General features: G+C 40.8%; 1 protein-coding gene across 1 annotated transcript in view; it reads right to left on the bottom strand.

Annotated features, from left to right (window-relative positions):
* Nucleotides 1-20,653, bottom strand: part of LOC139416524 (contactin 3a, tandem duplicate 2) — a 62,373-nt gene that overhangs the window by 20,422 nt on the left and 21,298 nt on the right. The window contains exons 14-16 of the mRNA XM_071165227.1: nt 19,677-19,794; nt 8,211-8,369; nt 7,445-7,594 (exon numbers count right to left, since the gene is read on the bottom strand). Coding sequence (XP_071021328.1) covers nt 7,445-7,594; nt 8,211-8,369; nt 19,677-19,794 — 427 coding nt within the window. The remainder of the gene's footprint in view (nt 1-7,444; nt 7,595-8,210; nt 8,370-19,676; nt 19,795-20,653) is intronic.

The following is a 20,653-nucleotide window of genomic DNA, read 5'->3' as shown; positions in this document are numbered from 1 at the left end:
AGATCCAACTCACCTGCTTTTACACTATGATTTGACTACTAGATGTTCAATGTTTTTTATTTATTTTTTATTTATTTTGGGAATAGTATCACCATATTAAAACGAGAGTTCAGTTCACTTAACAGCGTTGGCCTTAAAATGAAGGACAAAGCAAAATTAATCACGTGAAATAAATAATAATCTTCAGAAATTAGGTTGAAACTCTTCTAGAAGTCAGAAAAACATGAGGGACATGTCAAAATGCAGATTTTTGGCACTTTAACAAGTCTTTATTCATATTGAAAATCTGATTTATTAATTTTCCATGTGGTCTATATTAAAGTAAGTTATTTCAGAAGCTAGCAAGTTTCTCACGCTGGCTATAGCCGGGTGAGGGGCAGTCCTGTCCGGGCAAGTCCAGGAGGGTTGCCGAGCAACCTGCGCCTCGGAAAATATCAACATCTGCATGGTTTCCACTAGTTACCACAACCACAAAGTCAAAATGTAATAATTAAATGTTAGGGTTAGGCAAATGTTAGCAGTGTGGTTAAGGTTAGCGCTAAGGTTAGGGCTAGATTTAAGAAAATAAATTGTAGAAATAGGGGGGTTCATGACTTGTGGCAACTAGTGGCGACCCATCTGCATCATCCATGCTATCCGGGATCCTTGGGACGTCTCTGCATAGCGCGACAAATCGCCTTGATTCAATGCTAGGTTCGGACAAAGCAAGAAATGTAAAGAGAAGCAACTGTCATATCAGTGCTTGACTTGGGATGAGAGGTGCAGGAGCAGTGGCGACCCGTCATTCAGGGCAGGGGCAGAGCCCCACCTATTTTGAGCCCCACCTGTTTTGCTAAAACAAAAAAATATATATACAGCACCAGTCAAAAGTTTGGACACACCTACTCATTCCAGGGTTTTTCGTAGTTTTTAGTAATTTACCTAATTTTTTTAATAATATTGAAGATATCAAAACTATGAAATTACACATAGGGAATCATGTAGTAACCAAAAAAGTGTTAAACCAATCAAAATATATTTTGGATTCTTCAAAGTAGCCACCCTTTGCCGTGATGACAGATTTGCACAATCTTTCATTCTCTCAACCAGCTTCACCTGGAATGCTTTTCCAACAGTCTTGAAGGAGTTCCCACATATGCTCAGCACGTGTTGGCTGCTTTTCCTTCCTCTGCGGTCCAACTCATCCCAAACCATCTCAATTGGGTTGAAGTCGGGTGATTGTGGAGGCCAGGTCATCTGATGCAGCCCTCCACCACTCTCCTTCTTGGTCAAATAGCTCTTACACAGCCTGGAGGTGTGTTGGGTCATTGTCCTGTTGAAAACCAGATGGGATGGCTTATCGATGCAGAATGCTGTGGTAGCCATGCTGGTTAAGGGTGCCTTGAATTTAAAAAAAATCACTGACAGTGTCACCAGCAAAGCACCCCCACACCATCACACATCCTCCTCCATGCTTCACGGTGGGAATCACACATGAGGAGATCATCCGTTCACCTACTCTGCTTCTCACGAAGACACGGCGGTTGGAACCAAAAATCTCCATTTGGAGTCATCCGACCAAAGGACAGATTTCCACTGGTCTAATGTCCATTAATTGTGTTTCTTGGCCCAAGCAAGTCTCTTCTTCTTATTGGTGTGAGCAGTGGTTTTTTGGGGTATCTGTACTTTACTTTATTTTTTATTTTTTTGCAACTTTTACTTGTACTTCACTAGATTTCTAAAGACAATAATGTACTTTTTACTCTATAAATTTTTCCTGACACACAAAAGTACTCTTTATATTTTAAATGCTTAGCAGGACAGGAAAACGGTCCAATTCATATACTAATAAGGAGAACATCACTGGTAATCCCTACTGCCTCTGATCTGGTGGATTCAAAGACTCACGAAGCACAACTTCTTAGTTTGTAAATTATGTCTGAGTGTTGGAGTGTGCCCCTGGCTATCCAAAAATGTTAATTACTTGCTTAATATAAGGAATTTGAAATGATTTATACGTTTACTTTTGATACTTAATGTATATTAACATTACATTTACTTTTGATACTTAAGTATATTTAAAACCAAATACTTTTAGACTTTTACTCAAGTAGTATTTTAATGGGGGACTTTCACTTTTACTTGAGTCATTTTCTATTAAGATATCTTAACTTTTACTCAAGTATGACAATTGGGTACTTCTTCCGCCACTGGGAATGAGTAGGTGTGTCCAACTTTTGAATCGTACAGTATTTCGCAACAGTGCCGGTGAAAAGACGACAACGAGTCTACAACGTTAATGCTTATAGCTAAAAAGTTAACTAGCGATATAGCTTGTAGTACGGCTAGTTATGTTTTGTATTGGCTATATAGTTAATGAAATTATTTTCTAGGCTACCTGCTGCTGAAATGTCTCTCTTTCCTCGAGCAACAGCCCATTCGCACTGGCACACATGCAGATGAATCACAGCACACACAGAGAGATGCACTGAGGGTAGGCCTAATTCTGATCATGGCTGATATGTACATTTTTAAGTGATTGAGCATATATTTTAAAAAGGAAAACGTTAAAATTCCATGACTTTTCCAGGATTTTCATGACAGTAAGAACCCTCATTTGGCAATTTGGAACAGCACATCCTGTACATTCAGTCTGGCGCATTCTCAATCTGCGAATTCTCAAACTCGAACAGACTACTGACACGTATAAACTGGATTCACAGACTAGCGGCAAATAAACCTGAACAGTGGAATCAGGATATGAATGCCCACTCTCCATTGTTATTCAATGCAGATCTCGCCTTAATTTCGTTTTGATCAACCTTTTTTTTTTACACTGTGTGTGTGTGAATCCAGGCTGGTGATAAGCCACTTTGTTTTATAGAGGTGCCCGTACGCCGTTCCCCCAAAATTGGAGGTGGGATGACGGCACTCCGGACAGTTCCGGCCTAAGTCAAGCACTGAGTCAGATGCATCATAATACCCCGGAAGTAAAGCCACACTGGGAGCCAGATTTTAAACGGATTTACATTGAAAACAATGGAGCAGGGTCGGGCATATTAAAACTCAATTCAATGTATTTTTGGGAAGGTCTGTGATCACAATTCTAGTAATAAATTACATTTAAACATCAGATGGTTTTGGGGAGCTATTTTCGTCTTATAGCAACCCTATACTTGTCATGACTGTATACATCCCTTTTGTGAATATGCCCTGAAATATTTTTGTTCAACCTGGAATTACAATTTAAGAGGACCAGTGCTTCTATAGTGAAACAAATCTCACACCTGTGCCGTTTGCGAGCAATTGTTGTTACATTGTACAGTATATTGTTTCTTCAGCATACCGCACTAGCGAGCAACAACATAACGTCACTTCACAGAGAATACCACAGAGAACCATGAGTTCTTCAAGTTTAGCTGTATCCACACATTTTTGAACGATCTGAATGATGATGAAGATCGTGAAGGGGGTGATTGAATTTACGATATGCAACAAGGTTTGGCAACTAGGTTTGGCCTCCAGCGAATTTCTTCCTGAGCTTGTAGCTAGTCAGCGGGCCAGAACAGCAAAGGCTAGCAAAGACTCGCAGCCCAATTCATAGGCCTACACTACACATTGAACACATCTAGTTAGTGGGCTAATTAATTAAATTACAATAAGATAAAAATGTCAATGTCTCTATTAATACCCTATTAAGTGATATTCATCTTACCATACTTCTCCGATGCCAAACCAGTGTCTTGTTTGCAACAAAACTGTCGCTGTAAGTAAATAATTAAATATGAGACGTCATCATGAATCCAGCCCAGACATGAGGCCTGAGTCCGATGAAGAATTTGAAGCTGGCTACTCGTCCGTGGCTTAACCCAAAAGTAAAAGATACAAGTGCGTCCCTAAAAGCTGCCTGGGCTTAAAAACATATTCTCTTTTACATAACTTGAATATCTCAATTAATAGCAACAGTCACATTGTGATTGTATTAGATTACTAAATACTTCCCAAACAAAGTCAATATTGTTGTTGTCCTCAACCTGCAGAAGGCCGTAGCTCAACCTCTGAATGTCATAGACTAACCAAATATACTTTATCTCCGTGTGCATCAGAGCCGTGTCTTTCTTATGTATTTTACAGCTCGTACAAAGCATTGTGTTAATCATCGAGTTTATCATCATTATTGATTGCTTTATATAATCTGGATCCATTTTATTTCCTCCCTCAAGCTAACAAGGGGTATGCTTTTTGCCCTTTACCCCCTCAATTCGAGCCCTTTATTCAGCCATACACCAAGCCCTCCACAGACATAGAGGCAGGCCTGGTGACAGTATTTGAGGAAATAGTTAGGCCTACCAACAAATATATGAATAACATTACTGCATATATCAAACAGGTGAGCCTATCTCTTATTTCTAAATAGGGCTCCAACAAAGTGCTCTTGTTATTAAATTAGCCTACTCAGCTTTCAGCGCCAGGTGATGTCCATATTGATTTTAGGAATAGCAACCCACACACGAGTGTTGGCTGCATCTCAACTAATCTTTTTTCTAATTTATCCAATTATATTCCATTCTCTTGTTTTTATCATGGACATATTCCATCCTTTATGTAATTAAGCTTTCACATGTGTGTTTCAGTTTTTATCAAGTGTGTTGATGCTTGCTTCTAAATATGGCAAAAACAATTGACTGCTGTAGGTTGAGGTTCTTGTTTCCTATTCCCTGACAAAAAATACGTTGTTACTGGGGGTTTATTACGATATCTTTGTGATATTTTAGTTATATTGAATTTTACAAATTAAATTGATTAAATTCCTCTGCCCAAATCATCTTATAAAATTAAAATGGGATAATAATGGACCCATAAAAAAAACAAATCAAATAGCTTGCCAATAGCATCCGTTGCAAATACAGTGCATTCGTAAAGTATTCAGACCCCTTGACTTTTCCACATTTTGTTACGTTACAGCCTTATTCGAAAATGTATTAAATACATGTTTTCCCTCATCAGTCTACACACAATACCCCATAATGACAAAGTATTCAGACACTTTGCTATGAGACTTGAAATTGAGCTCAGGTGCATCCTTTTTCCATTGATCATCCTTGAGATGTTTCTACAACTTCAATGGAGTCTACCTGTGGTAAATTCAATTGATTGGTCATCATTTGGAAAGGCACACACCTGTCTATATAAGATCCCACAGTTGACAGTGCTTGTCAGAGCAAAAAAACATGCCATGAGGCCGAAATAATTGTCCGTAGAGCTCTGAGACAGGATTGTGTCATGTCAGATCTGGGGAAGGGTACCAAAAAATGTCTGCGTCATTGAAGGTCCCCAAGAACACAGTGGCCTCCATCATTCCTAAATGGAAGACGTTTGGAACCATCAAGACTCTTGATAGAGCTGGCCGCCCGGCCAAACTCAGCAATCGGGGGAGAAGGGCCTTGGTCTGGGAGGTGGTCACTATGACAGATGGGAGAATTTTCCAGAAGGACAAGCATCTCTGCAGCACTCCACCAATCAGGCTTTTATGGTAGAGTGGCCATCTCTATGGAAGCCACTCCTCAGTAAAAGGCAAATGACAGCCCACTTGGAGTTTGCCCAAAGGCACCTAAAGGACTCTCAGACCATGAAAAACAAGATTCTCTGGTCTGATGAAACCAAGAAACCAAGAAATCTTTGGTCTGAATGCCAAGCGTCATGTCTGGAGGAAACCTGGCACCATCTCTATGGTGAAGCAGGGTGGTGGAAGAATCATGCTATGGGGATGTTTTTCAGAGGCTGGAACTGGGAGACTAGTCAGGATCGAGGGAAAGATGAACGGAGCAAAGTACGAAGAGATCCTTGATGAAAACCTGCTCCAGATTGCTCAGGCTGGGGAGGTTCACCTTCCAACAGGACAACGAACCTAAGCACACAGCCAAGACAATGCAGGTGTGGCTTCGAGACAAGTCTCTCAATGTCCTTGAGTGGCCCTGCCAGAGCCCGGACTTGAACCTGATCGAACATCTCTGGAGAGACTTTAAAATAGCTGTGCAGCAATGCTCCCCCTTCCAACTTGACCAAGCTTGAGAAGATCTGCAGAGAAGAATGGGAGAAACTCTCCAAATACAAGTGTGCCAAGCTTGTAGTGTTATACCCAAGAAGACTCAAGGCTGTAATTGAGTAAAGGGACTGAATACGTATGTAAATGTGATAGTTCAGTTTTTTTCTTTGTCATTATGGGGTATTGTGTGTGTAGATTGATGATGAATTTTTTTTTTGAAAAAGTCAAGGAGTCTGAATACTTTCAGAATGCACTTTATTTAATTTCTTAGTGGAATTGTGACCACAGACCTTCCAAAAATAGTAATGGGATTTTTCCCACCCTGCTCCATTGTTTTCAATGTAATTCCATTTCAAATCTGTCTTCTAGTGTGGCTTTACTTCCGTGATATTATGACGCATCTGACGGTTCCCTCTCTTTACATTACTTGGTACCAAGGCCCCAGGGTTCCGGTCTAGAAGCATACTTTTCACTGTACCCAGAGGACAATTTTGGTATTGCAGTTTTTCTGAAGTCAAGCCCAAAATTAATGTTCTCATAGATGGGGGAAAGGGGAGTACCTAGTCAGTTGTCCAACTGAATGTATTCAACTGAAATGTGTCTTCCTCTTTTAACCCAACTCCTCTGAATCAGAGGGGTGCGGGGGGGGGGGACTGGCCTTAATCGACATCCACTGTGCCCGGGGAACAATGGGTTAACTACCCTACTCAGGAGCAGAACAACATATTTTTACCCTATCCACTCCGGATTTGATCCAGCAACCTTCCAGTCACTGGCCCAACGCTCTAACCACTAGGCTACCTGCCGCAGCTCCCATCGAGAAGTCAAATGAGAAAATTGCAAATAATACACTTTACAAAAACATCCTTTAAATTATTAAAGTAAATTGTCTTACAGGCTGATTTTTTTCCATCACTCACAGCCGAAGATTTTATTTGAATTCACTTTGTCAAATTTCTAGATGACCTGATGATGTTGTCACTTCTCGCGCTGCTCCAGTGCGCACTAAGTGCTCATGCGCAGGTGTAATCAGCTCTCTAAAACCGGATCTGGACAACCACGAAACAGTGCATGCAAACATGAGTAGATTACATTGAAAACAATTTTGTGTTTTGGACCGAATAGCTAGTTTGACAGCTAAAATGAAAAAAATAGGGAGCAGTATCTAACAAAATATCTACATTATGGCATTTACTTATCATAACAGAACTTAATCAACCTTTTAAAGGGCACTTCCATTCAATATAACAGGATCTAAAAAATTTATATGGTGCACAATTTCTACTTAAAATCAGAAGGGATGCAAAAGGCACTCTATTCGTGGAATGACCCAACTACTTCTCATGAAAAGTTTATGAAGCGTTTTATGAAGCATTTTATGAAGCATTTTATGGAGTGGAATTTGCGTGAACAACTCACCTGCATCCTCTGTCCGTGTCTGGAGGGAGGTGGGACTGGGCTCGCCCACTCCCACACTGTTCTTTGCCACAACTCGAAACTCGTACTCCACCCAGGCATTGAGATCCACCACCGTGGCTGTCAGTGTGTTGCCATCAATTACCTCAGGAACTAGGGACAGAGGGAAATAAGGCTAAGATCAGGCATCCCATCAACGTAGATAAACCATAATTTCAATCAAATAGTCCCTTATGGTAAAAAAATATACACGGTTCACTTTAATCCAAGGATAGGGCATCTACATGATCTGTTGTTGTGGTTCAACATTAAATATTCTTTCACATGTTCATGATCACATTTTTTATTTTTTTACGAAGCTGGGCCAATTGTGCTCCGCCCTATGGGACTCCCAATCATGGCTGGTTGAGATACAGCCTGGAATCTACCAGGGTCTGTAGTGACGCTCCTAGCACTGAGATACAGTGCCTTAGACCACTGCACCCCTCGGGAGCCCAAATGCAGGGATGGAATGTATGGATATTGGGCACTGGCCAACCGGCCAAGAAGACTGCAATTTTTACTAGCCCGGGTCCAAAATCTGTGCCAAGACATATTTGAAAAGACAGAATTTCACTAGCCGTAAGGCTAGTTGTGCACATTTTCTGCTATTCCAGTCTGAAAAGAACTAGCCACGGGCTAGCTTAATTTCCATCCCTAATGAAATGTATGACCTATCAATTAAATCTTCACAGATAAACAAAGAGGCTAGATCAATGTGCAGGCCTACCTGTGTCCACCCTCTGCCAGCCCACAGTGAAGGGGGTCCTGGTCTGGATGAGGTAGCTGGTGATGGGGCTGCCGTTATCCCTGCCGCGGCTCCATGAGAGCTGTGCTGTGCTGTCCGTCACCTCCTCCACTGCCACTGTGTCTGGAGGGCCAGGGGGGCCTGACTCGATCGCAAATTAAGCAGAGTTAGAGTCCCCCCTACTGTACACGCACATGCAGGCACGCACACACATACACACCCCTTTATTATCTGCTGCTGCAACAGCTCCTTAATTCAGCTGCCATACACACTGAGCCAATCTCAAATGACTCCCTATTCCCTATACAGTGCTACTATATGCGCGCAAGACTGTCGGTCACTTTGGATAAAACTGTCTGCTAAATGACATACAGTGCCTTCTGAAAGTATTCATACCCCTTGACTTATTCCATTAATGTTTATCCTGAAAAACTCCCCAGTTCTTAACGAGTACAAGCATACCCATAACATTCAGCCCCCACTATGGTTGAAAATATGGAGAGTCGTACTCAGTAATGTGTTGTATTGGATTTGCCCCAAACATAACACATTGTATTCAGAAAAAAAGTGAATTGCTTTGCCAATTTTCTTTGTTGCAGTATTGCTTTAGTGCCTTGTTGCAAACAGGATGCATGTTTGGGAACATTTTTATTCTGTACAGGCTTCCTTCTTTTCACTATGTCAATTAGGTTAGTATGTGGAGTAACTACAATGTTGTTGATCCATCCTTAGTTTCCTCCTATCACAGCCATTAAACTCTGTAACTGTTTTAAAGTCACCATTGGCCTCATGGTGAAATCCCTGAGCGGTTTCCTTCCTCTCCGGCAACTGAGTTAGGAAAGACGCCCGCATCTTTGTAGTAACTGGGTGTATTGACACACCATCCAAAGTGTAATTAATAACTTCATCATGCTCAAAGGGATATATATATATATATTTTTACCCATCTACCAATCGGTGCACTTCATTGCAAGGCATTGGACGACCTCCTTGGTCTTTGTAGTTGAATCTGTCACGACGTGGCCCTTTTTGGGTGTAGATCGTGGCTCCCCCTCTCTCATTTTCTCTCCCACATCAGGTTTTACAACGGTCATAAATACCTGGTAGAAACTGCCATGTAGTATTGAGGGAGAGAGTCTATGGAGAACAGAGCTTCCCTTGCCGAAACTCATAATCCCCAAAATGGGAGAATTAAACAATATTTATATTTTTGAGAATGTGGGAATGGTCCGTGGACACTCAAGGGACAGTCATGTCGAGTGTGTTTCATTTGGTGATCTCATGAAGGACAGGAAACACACATAACTGTATCTCTTAAAGTGGACATTTCCAAACTGTCAGGTTTAGTTCTGAATGTTTCATAAGATGAATGAATAATAGGGGTGAAACGGTACGTGTATTCGTATTGAACCGCTCGGTACAGGGTCCAGGGTGCACGGTTCGGTATGTACTGCGAACCTAACAATACATTAATCATATATTCCAGCTAGGAAGATACATTATATATATATATTTAATTGTACAAAAAAATATTGGCGTATAAATTAATGTGGGAAAAATATCTATATAAACCCAGCAAAAAAAGAAATGTCCTCTCACTGTCAACTGCGTTTATTTTCAGCAAACTTCAGATGAGCATAACAAGATTCAACAACTGAGACATAAACTGAACAGACATGTGACTAATGGAAATGGAATAATGTGTCCCTGAACAAAGGGGGCGGGGTAACAGTCAGTATCTGGTGTGGCCATCAGCTGCATTAAGTAATGCAGTGCATCTCCTCCTCATGGACTGCACCAGATTTGCCAGTTCTTGCTGTGAGATGTTACTCCACTCTTCCACCAAGACACCTGCAAGTTCCCAGACATTTCTGGGGGGAATGGCCCTAGCCTCACCATCCGATCCAACAGGTCCCAGACGTGCTAAATGGGAATGAGATCCGGGCTCTTTGCTGGCCATGGCAGAACACTGACATTCCTGTCTTGCAGGAAATCACGCACAGAACGAGCAGTATGGCTGGTGACATTGTCATGCTGGAGGGTCATGTTAGGATGAGCCTGCAGGAAGGGTACCACATGAGGGAGGAGGATATCTTCCCTGTAACACACAGCGTTGAGATTGCCTGCAATGACAACAAGCTCAGTCCGATGATGCTGTGACACACCGCCCCAGACCATGACGGACCCTCCATCTCCAAATCAATCCCGCTCCAGAGTACAGGCCTCGGTGTAACGCTCATTCCTTTGACGATAAATGTGAATCCGACTATCACCCCTGTTGAGACTATCACCCCCAGCGACTGTGGGTATGTGCCCATAGGCGACGTTGCTGCCGGTTATGTCTGATGAGGACCTGCATTACAACCGGCCTACAAGCCCTCAGTCCAGCCTCTCTCAGCCTATTGCGAACAGTCTGAGCACTGATGGAGGGATTGTGCATTCTTGGTGTAACTCGGGCAGTTGTGGTTGCCATCCTGTACCTGTCCTGCAGGTGTCATGTTCGGATGTACTGATCCTGTACAGGTGTACAGTGTTATTTGGATTTTTACAAATTATCTTTGAAAGACAGGGTCCTGAAAAAGGGACGTTTCTTTTTTTTCTGAGTTTAGTAATAAAGTTGTCTTAAAAAAAAGAAAGGTGTTTTGTCTCGTAGTGGCAATACATGACTAATAATTTGCCCCAGAACAACAGCAAAGGCCCTTGTGAAGATGCTGGAGGAAACAGGTACAAAAGTATCTATATCCACAGTAAAACGAGTCCTATATCAACATAACCTGAAAGGCCGCTCAGCAAGGAAGAAGCCACTGCTCCAAAACTGTCATAAAAAAGTCAGACTATGGTTTGCAACTGCATATGGGAACAAAGATCGTACTTTTCGGGGAGAAATGTCCTCTGGTCTGATGAAACAAAAATAGAACTGTTTGGCCATAATGACAATTGCTATGTTTGGAGGAGGCTTGCAAGCCGAAGAACACCATCCCAACCGTGAAGCACATGGGTGGCAGCATCATGTTGTGGCGGTGCTTTGCTGCAGGAGGGACTGGTGCACTTCACAAAATAGATGGCATCATGAGGCAGGAAAATTATGTGGATATATTGGAAATGGGACTTCCAAATGGACAATGACCCCAAGCATGCTTCCAAAGTTGTGGACAACAAAGTCAAGGTATTGGAGTGGCCATCACAAAGCCCTGACCTAAATCCTATAGAACATTTTTGGGCAGAACTGAAAAAGCGTGTGCGAGCAAGGAGGCCTACAAACCTGACTCAGTTACACCAGCTCTGCCAGGAGGAATGGAACAAAATTCACCCAACTTATTGTGGGAAGCTCGTGGAAGACTACCCGAAACGTTTGACCCAACTTAAACAATTTAAAGGCAATGCTACAGTACCAAATACTAATTGAGTGTATGTAAACTTCTGACCCACTGGGAATGTGATGAAAGAAATAAAAGCTGAAATAAATCATTCTCTCTACTATTATTCTGGCATTTCACATTCTTAAAATAATGTGGTGATCCTAACTGACCTAAAACAGGGAATTTTTTTACCAGGATTAAATGTCAGGAATTGTGAAAAACTGAGTTTAAATGTAGTTGGCTAAGGTGTATGTAAACTTCCAACTTCAACTGTACATGGTGGAAGACCAAAGAGTTAATATACCCTCATGTTGCCATGTTAGCAAGGTGCTACCTGGCTGTGCCTGGGACCTCTGTCCCTAGCGAGAGGGTATTCTCCACCGCGGCTGACATTGTCACAGCAAGCCGATCTGTGCTCACTGCAGATCATTTGGATAGACTAATCTTCTTAATTGGACTATGCACTCTTGTTGAAGTTCTGTTTTAAATGACTAGGCACTGTTGTTTTTTGTTGTCCCTTTGTTTCCATATGCTCCTGGGAATTAAAGCTACCCATGTTTACTATTATAATAAATGGAAAATCTAAATACAAATTACATATTTCTCAGGCATTTATTTTGTCGATGTATCGAAACCGTACCAAACCGTGACGCCACTGTACCGTATCATACCCAACAGTGAGTTTTGTGAACTGTTTCACCCCTAATGAATAAGTATAAGAATACTTTTGAAAAGATAACAGGCCCAGGAGACCAGACAGCGTGTAGTGTTGGCTACATGGCTGGAAATGGTTCAACTCTGAGACTATCGATCACTACAGAATAAGAGCAAATCCTAGACGTAGAATTACTAGTCTGCAGCTGCAAATTATGTAAATCTAGCGCGAGAAAACCAACAACAGCGGAACCATCTATTCCATGCAACGACCATCTGTAAGCCTGACATATCCATTACAACAGACACTATCCAGAGCCGCTGAGAAAGTGACAACTATGAAAGACATTGTGACTTCTGGGGAAGTTAACCAGAGACTCTCTGATGAACTGACTCTCCAGCAGACGGGTCGGCGATTCCAACAGAGAAGACAACAATGGCATACAGGCGTAAATACATACATTTCAATTAATAAAATTATAAAATGTGTGTAGTGGATCCATTTTATCTTTCCCACTTTTTAACTGTCCCCACCCCTTTCCATTGTCTACCAAGCCGTCATACTGGTTTAGCCCACTAGGGACTTATCAATGCACTGTGTTAGTAACCAATAACCATATTGTTTGTTTATGTAATTCTGTGACTTGATTAGTTAGTTAGTAAATAAACAATTAATCCAATTTGTATATCACTGATTCATTATGGAGGCTAGGGTTCGTGCAGATATCCAAGGGTTTGTGATGTTCAGTAATGAGAACTGGAGAGGTAATAATAATACACAAATACAACACTGTACTCGATAAGATATGAAAATATCTGAAGAGTCGATTCGGGAAATAGAGACTGTATGTGTGGTGTACAGAGATGAGATGTGATTAAAAAAAAAACACTATTATTGCACACAGAGTGAGTCGATGCAACTTACAGATGGATGAAAATGTATAGAATGGTTACCTGAAAGAAAATGGGGGAGGGTCATGCTTTTTTAATCTCAGTGAAGCGGAGGGTTTAGTATTTTTTTATATCTAGTCAAGGGGAGTGTTATGTCATTTGTAATTGATGAAATTTAAATATTTCTCAGGGTTTTAGAATTAGTTGCTTATTAGGCTATACTGTATATCGATGTGTGCCCTCATCTCTGATTCTCAGCTGGGCGCGCAATATCACACACACAGACGACACCATTCTGTATACTTCTGGCACTTCTTTGGACACTGTGTTAACTAACCTCCAGACGAGCTTCAATGCCATACAACACTCCTTCCGTGGCCTCCAAATGCTCTTAAATGCAAGTAAAACCAAATACATGCTCTTCAACCGATCGCTGCCCACACCTGCCCGCCCGCCCAGCATCACTACTCTGGACGGCTCTGACTTAGAATATGTGGACAACTACAAATACATAGGTGTCTGGTTAGACTGTAAACTCTCCTTCCAGACTCACATTAAGCATCTCCAATCCAAAATTAAATCTAGAATCGGCTTCCTATTTCGCAAAAAAGCATCCTGCATTCATGCTCCCAAACATTCCCTCGTAAAACTGACCATCCTATCGATTCTCGACTTCGGCAATGTAATTTACAAAACAGCCCCCAACACTCTACTCAACTAATTGGATGCAGTCTATCACAGTGCCATCCGTTTTGTCACCAAAGCCCCATATACCACCCACCACTGCCTCCTGTACGCTCTCGTTGGCTGGCCCTCGCATCATACTCGTCGCTAAACACACTGGCTTCAGGTCATCTACAAGGCTCTGATAGGTAAGGCCCCACCTTATCTCAGCTCACTGGTCACCATAGCAGCACCCACCCGTAGCACGTGCTCCAGCAGGTATATCTCTCTAGTCACCCCCAAAGCCAATTCCTCCTTTGGCAGCCTTTCCTTCCAGTTCTCTGCTGCCAATGACTGGAATGAATTGCAAAAATCACTGAAGCTGGAGACTCTTACCTCCCTCACTAGCTTTAAGCACCAGCTGTCTGAGCAGCTCACAGATCACTGCACCTGTACATAGCCCATCTGTAAATAGCCCATCCAACTGCCTCATCCCCATACTGTATTTATTTATTTATCTTGCTCCTTTGCACCCCTGCATTTCTACTTGCACATTCATCTTCTGCACGTCAATCACTCTAGTGTCTAATTGGTATACTGTAATTAATTCGCCACCATGGCCTATTTATTGCCTTACCTCCCTTTTCTTACCTCTTTTACACACACACTATATATAGATGTTCTTCAACTGTATTGACTGTATGTTTTGTTTATTCTATGTGTAACTCTGTGTTGTTGTTTGTGACGAACTGCTTTGCTTTATTCTTAGCCAGGTCGCAGTTATTAATGAGAACTTGTTCTCAACTTGCCTACCTGGCTAAATAAAGGTGAAATAAAAAAATAAAATACAAATAAATAAATCTATAGGCTATTTAGTGTGGTCTCAATCAAATTATCAACAGCGTATAGGTTTCGATGTGCATGATGGGAGAAGCACAGAGCAAAGTTATACAGTATTTCTAAGATAGCTGCTGGGATGGTGTAAATAGGTAGAATGGCGCCAGAGGGGATGGCTGCCGTCTTACGGGGGCTCCTAACCAACTGTGCTATTTTGCTAGTTTTTTTCGCGTTGTTTCTAACTTAATTTATTTATTTATTTTTTGTACATAATGTTGCTGTAACCGTCTCTTATGACCAAAAATAACTTCTGAACATCAGAACAGCAATAACACACCTCGAACTGGAAATATGTTTTTTTTTTAAACGAATCTGATGCAAAGGATATACTGCTTTCTAGGGAACGGGCCCAAATCCCCGTCAATTGCATGAAGAAAAAACTGAGAAAAAGGGGACGGGGATCGGGCTGCCTTCTGAGAATTCGTGGGAGAGTGAGTAAAACTCCACTATGATCCGTTATATTGGCCAACGTGCAATCATTGGAAAACAAAATGGATGATATACGATCAAGACTATCCTACCATGGGGACATTAAAAACTGTAATATCTTATTTTTCACCGAGTCGTGGCTGAACGATGACACAGATAATATAGAGCTGGCAGAATTTTCCATGCATCGGCAGGACAGAGAAGCAACGTCTGGTTAGACGAGGACGGGGGTATGTGTCTATTTGTCAATAACAGCTGGTGCTTGATGTCTAATATTAAAGTCTCAAGGTATTGCTCGCCTGAGGTAGAGTACCTTATGATAAGCTGTAAACCACACTATCTACCAAGAGGGTACTCATCTATATTATTCATAGCCGTCTGTTTACAACCACAAACCGATGCTGGCACTAAGACGGCACTCAACCAGCTGTTTAAGGCCAAAAGCAAACAAGAAAATGCTCATCCAGAAGCGGCGCTCCTAGTGGCCGGGGACTTTAATGCAGGCAAACTTAAATCCATTTTACCTCATTTCTACCAGCACATCACTATTGAACACCTTTACTCCACACACAGAGATGCATACAAAGCTCTCCCCCGCACTCCATTTGGCAAATCTGAACATAATTCTATCCTCCTGTACAAAGGGAAACACAGCCGTGAGCTGCCCAGTCACGTGAGCCTACCAGACGAGCTCATTCACAAAGCCGCGGGCCAGACGGATTACCAGGACGTGTACTCAAAGCATGCACCGACCAACTGGCAAGAGTCTTACCTGACATTTTCAACCTCTCCCTGACCGAGTCTGTAATACCTACATGTTTCAAGCAGACCACCATAGTCCCTGTGCCTAAGGAAGCGAAGGTAACCTGCCTAAATGACTACCATGAAGTGAGTTGAAAGGCCGCTCATGGCTCACATCAACAGCATCATCCCAGATACCCTAGACCCACTCCAATTCGCATACCGAGCTGATCGTGGACTACAGAAAAAGCTGTGATGCTCATGATGCTGAAAGAAAACAAATTCGAGTAGGCATAATTCATTTTAACCCACCTTTATTTTATTTAGACTTTACTAACAACAAGAGGGCTTTGTGGTAGGAGCCTATTTCTTCCTATTTAAGAAATAAGAGGTAAACCTACCTGTTTGACAAACGAAATTAGGCTACAGGCTGCTATAACCAATAGATTTGTCGGTCAATTCCTCCACCCACTACTTTAAATAGCCTACCTCCATGTCAGGGAAGGGGCGTAAAGAAACCAGCCGTAAAATACCCGGGAAAGACATCACTCCGATGCATATGGGGATATCATTGTTTTGTTTCTTTGATATTCAGAGGCTGGCTTTGCTTGGGAAGTAATCTAATTCGGTCACTATCAATTGATTAAGCTATTCCCTTTCTGTACAATAGATGTTTAAACCCAGACAATTTTTAGGGAAACACTTCTGATCATCTCTCGTTGGGTTAAGCCACTGAAGAAGTAGCCAGAAAATAAAACTTACATTTTTCTCTGCCGGTAGGCCTACTCTGTCTGTGGTGGAAAGGTAGGCATAACTTTTGAAAATACCATGCTCAGATTCCTAACGAAATCTCAGATTCAATTATTTGTAAACTTGGACAGTTTCTTTACAAACAAGACACACTGATTTGGCATTGGAGAAATATGATAAGATGAACACATCTCTCTGTCAATTCTTAGCCTGTAATTTTGGTAATTTGTGTGGTATTAAAAAACGACTTCACTAATATGTGAAATGATGTTGAATTGCATGAAATGTTTATAAAAGGCCGACCTGCAAATACAATGCAATGTTTTTGCTATAAAGGAGATCTTACACCCCATGTTGTCTGCGAACCCACAACCTTCTGGCCCTGGCCCTGGCCCTGGCTCTGTGCCCTAAATTCACGCATTGCTATGTAATGCTTAAAAGATGAAGAACAGTTTCTAAAACTGCACATCTTAGGCTCTGGCCTGTCCAAGAAGTGGGGGTAGATGGTAGACACGTTTTCTTTGTTTTATTTATTATTTTGGGTATAGGGTAGGGTTACTTGTTGTTTTTTTCAACCATTTAGGGATGGTTAAGGTAAAATATATTTTGCTGAAAGGAGGGCCATCCATTTTCATTTCAGAGAGGTCCGATTTTCTCCATGTAACCCTTATTGTAAATAACGTTCATTCCAATATGATGTGATTGTTAAGCAACATTTACTCCTGAACTTATTTAGGCTGACCATAACAAAGGGGTGGAATACTTGACTCAAGACATTTAAGCTTTTCATTGTTCATTAATTTGTAAACATTTTGAAAAACATAATTCCACTTTGACATTATGGGTTATTGTGTGTTCAGGCTGTAACACAACAAAATGTGAGAAAAAGGGGTGTGACTTCTGCCTGAAGGCACTGTATATTATTGTATATTATCTTGTATTGGCCAGAGCCAAAATACAGAGAAAGATATGTCTCTTGCCCAAAGCTCACTATGTGCTGTAATGGAAAAAACACTATTAATAAGGAATAGGAAGCCACTTCAGGCGTATACATTTTTCCCCTCTAATTATCCTCTTCTCACTCATCAACAGTACTGTAGTAGTCACAGGGCTACATTAAAAGGTGAAAATGAAAACCATCTCTGTAGCCTTCGAGAACCCCTGTTTTAATTATTTAGTTTTATTATCCAACCAATTGGAGGGGCTGATGTTTAAAGCTCATCTGCTGTTTCCTGTTGTAATGAAGGTGTCAGTTCGCCAAAGCTAATACATAGACCACCAGCAAACAATGAGAGTAAGAACCACAGAATTAAATAGATATTTCATAATATCTATGCTAGGACCACTGACACTCCTCATTTGCTGGAATTTGAACAGAATTCTAAACAACATTTCAATTATTAGAGCATTTTGCCAGTGCAACACTTCATAAACATGATAAAGAACTGCAAACGTGACTTGATATTTAATCAAATAATGTATAATAGCTGTCAAAAGTTGTTGTGATTTGCTCGTTAACAATTTGAGTCAATTTGAGTATTGTGCAGTAATTGTATTAATGTTGTTTAACAACACCCACCTTTGTTCTTCAAAGCCTAAACACTGTACTGTAAATCTATGTTCTATAATAAAGACATGCTAAATATATTATATTTAGAATGTCAACATCAGCTTAATTTGTACGATATCGATCTATGTAAAACTCATTAGCTCTTTCCAATAAAAAGCTTTGATGTGTTGCCCTCATTAAAACCTATTAATGGAACCTACAATCAAGGATCAAATTCTTTATCTCGTTAATTATATATTCTTGGCAGGGCCGAGAGAATACTGTCAGAATCTCAGGGGTGTTAAAATAGTCTGAGATTAAAATGAACATACTAGATTTGCTTTGTTTTAGGCATCACTACAATGGGAATTAAAAAATGTCCCCTTTTTAATACAGTACACTGTATGGACATATTTAGGTATTTTACATTTACATCACATTTATGAAACATATTTATGAGTATTGTAGTATGATTCATACCAACCTTCATAAAAATGTTTTTCAATATCATTAGTAAGGAGTTTTCTAAATAAAAGTCCCTTTTCAGTTCAGAACTAAAAGGTATCAGTAACACTGAAATGGATCTTTATTTATCTATTGTACAACATACATTTGTACATACATTTGTGTGTTACCCTAAGAATACATTTTTGTCAAAGAGCACGTTGTAAGCCCAAAATGACATTGACGATTGATGCTCCAGGACAGAACTCACTTTAGGCCCGGTAGGCCTACTCTATTTCCTTCAGATCCGCCATCTACTGGATATTGTGACAGAAAAGTGATGTAATTCAGTAAGATAATATTGATGACGACTCAATGTACAACCTAAGCTGACATTGGCAAAATGCTTGTCATTAATTTAATATAAATGTGTCATGTATGTAACGGTTTTCTTTGGGTGAAGTAGAGTCGGACCAAAACGCAGCGTGGTATTCTTGATTCATCTTTAATAATGATGAAAAAAACTAACAATACAAAAACAAGAAACGTATCCCGAAAACCTAACAGCCTATACTGGTGCACATACAAACACAGAGACAGGAACAAGGACAATCACCCACAAACACACAGTCAAACCCAGGCTACCTAAATATGGTTCCCAATCAGAGACAATAACTAACACCTGCCTCTGATTGAGAACCATATCAGGCCAGACATAGAAATAGACAAACAAGACATCCAACATAGAATGCCCACCCAGCTCACGTCCTGACCAACACTAAAACAAGGAAAACACACACGAACGATGGTCAGAACGTGACAATGTAGTCCTTAAAGGGCCTCTCTCTCAATAGTTAAGAATGCCTCCTGTGTGTCAGTTGTACGTTTCCCCCTAGCAACAACAGCTCAATTATATGATGCTATTCTATGTCTGTAATTAAGCTAACTACTATATTCCCCTGTAAACGGTGCTACTAAATGGGCCTTCAAACATACTCCCTCTGTGTTTACAGGAACTGACTCCAGTTATAATTAGTGAGTGGTAATTCTGTGAAAAGGAGGGTTTCTTACCTTTTACAATCAATATGGCCACTGCTGAAAGGCTCTCCACGTCTGTGTCCACCACGCAGATGTACTTCCCGGCATGATTCAACTGGATGTTTCTGATCATCAGATCCCCAGCTGTTCTCTACAAAGGCAATCATAAGAAATCCCAAACAACCTGGGTAAGTAAAGGGCATTTGTAATGTAACCCCCTCCTACGTCTATGGGTCTTCGGGCAGTTTTCTCCACTGTAATTTTAAAAAAAAATAGGGCCCTGTAGATTTTCATTTCTGAAGACGACTGCCAGCAGCGAATGCTAAATTAAAGGTGGAATCCCTTCCTTTGGCTGTGGCGGAGGGATAGTGGCGAGGCTGATCTGGTTTAATTATGGAAATTAATTCCTTGAAGTGGGCAAGTTAGTTGATAATCTCTTTGGACTTGGGGACATTATAGAAATTTTTGAGGAGTGAATCTCATTAGTGATAAGAAAATTGTCAGTCACACACACATATGCCGGATGTATAATCTCTCAGAATGTGTGGGTGTTCCATTTCATCCAGTAGTTTTTTTGTTGTAGTCCAGGCACTGCATGACGCCTTTTTACCCCACTGATATCCAATACAGTTGAAGATCTGTTACAAGACCTTGATCAGTGATCATTTTGCAGCTGAACATCAAAATATAAAACCTCAGAGGATACAACAGAGGCAAAAGATTCATGTTAAGTTGAAAAACTCTGACACTGTAAAATGTACTTGAAACCAAAGATGCAGTGGAAAGTTTAATATGTTTTGATCAGGCTAACTTAATAAATCATGTTGAGCTACTATTGACAAAATACAATTGGAACAATTTATTGAAGCCTTATCAAAGACTGCTATTGAGTTTTTCAAATTAATGAGACAGACAGACAATGTCTAGTTTGATATTTGCATGCGAGTCAGTGCGTGCAAGTGATTGAGAAGCTTGAAAATCGAGACTCAACAAATGTTTTAATTACTTCC

Source organism: Oncorhynchus clarkii, chromosome 9, assembly GCF_045791955.1.
Source record: "Oncorhynchus clarkii lewisi isolate Uvic-CL-2024 chromosome 9, UVic_Ocla_1.0, whole genome shotgun sequence".
NCBI classification, from domain to species: Eukaryota; Metazoa; Chordata; class Actinopteri; order Salmoniformes; family Salmonidae; genus Oncorhynchus; species Oncorhynchus clarkii.
The sequence above is the reverse complement of the archived record's forward strand: the minus strand, read 5'-3'. Positions and strand labels throughout refer to the sequence as shown.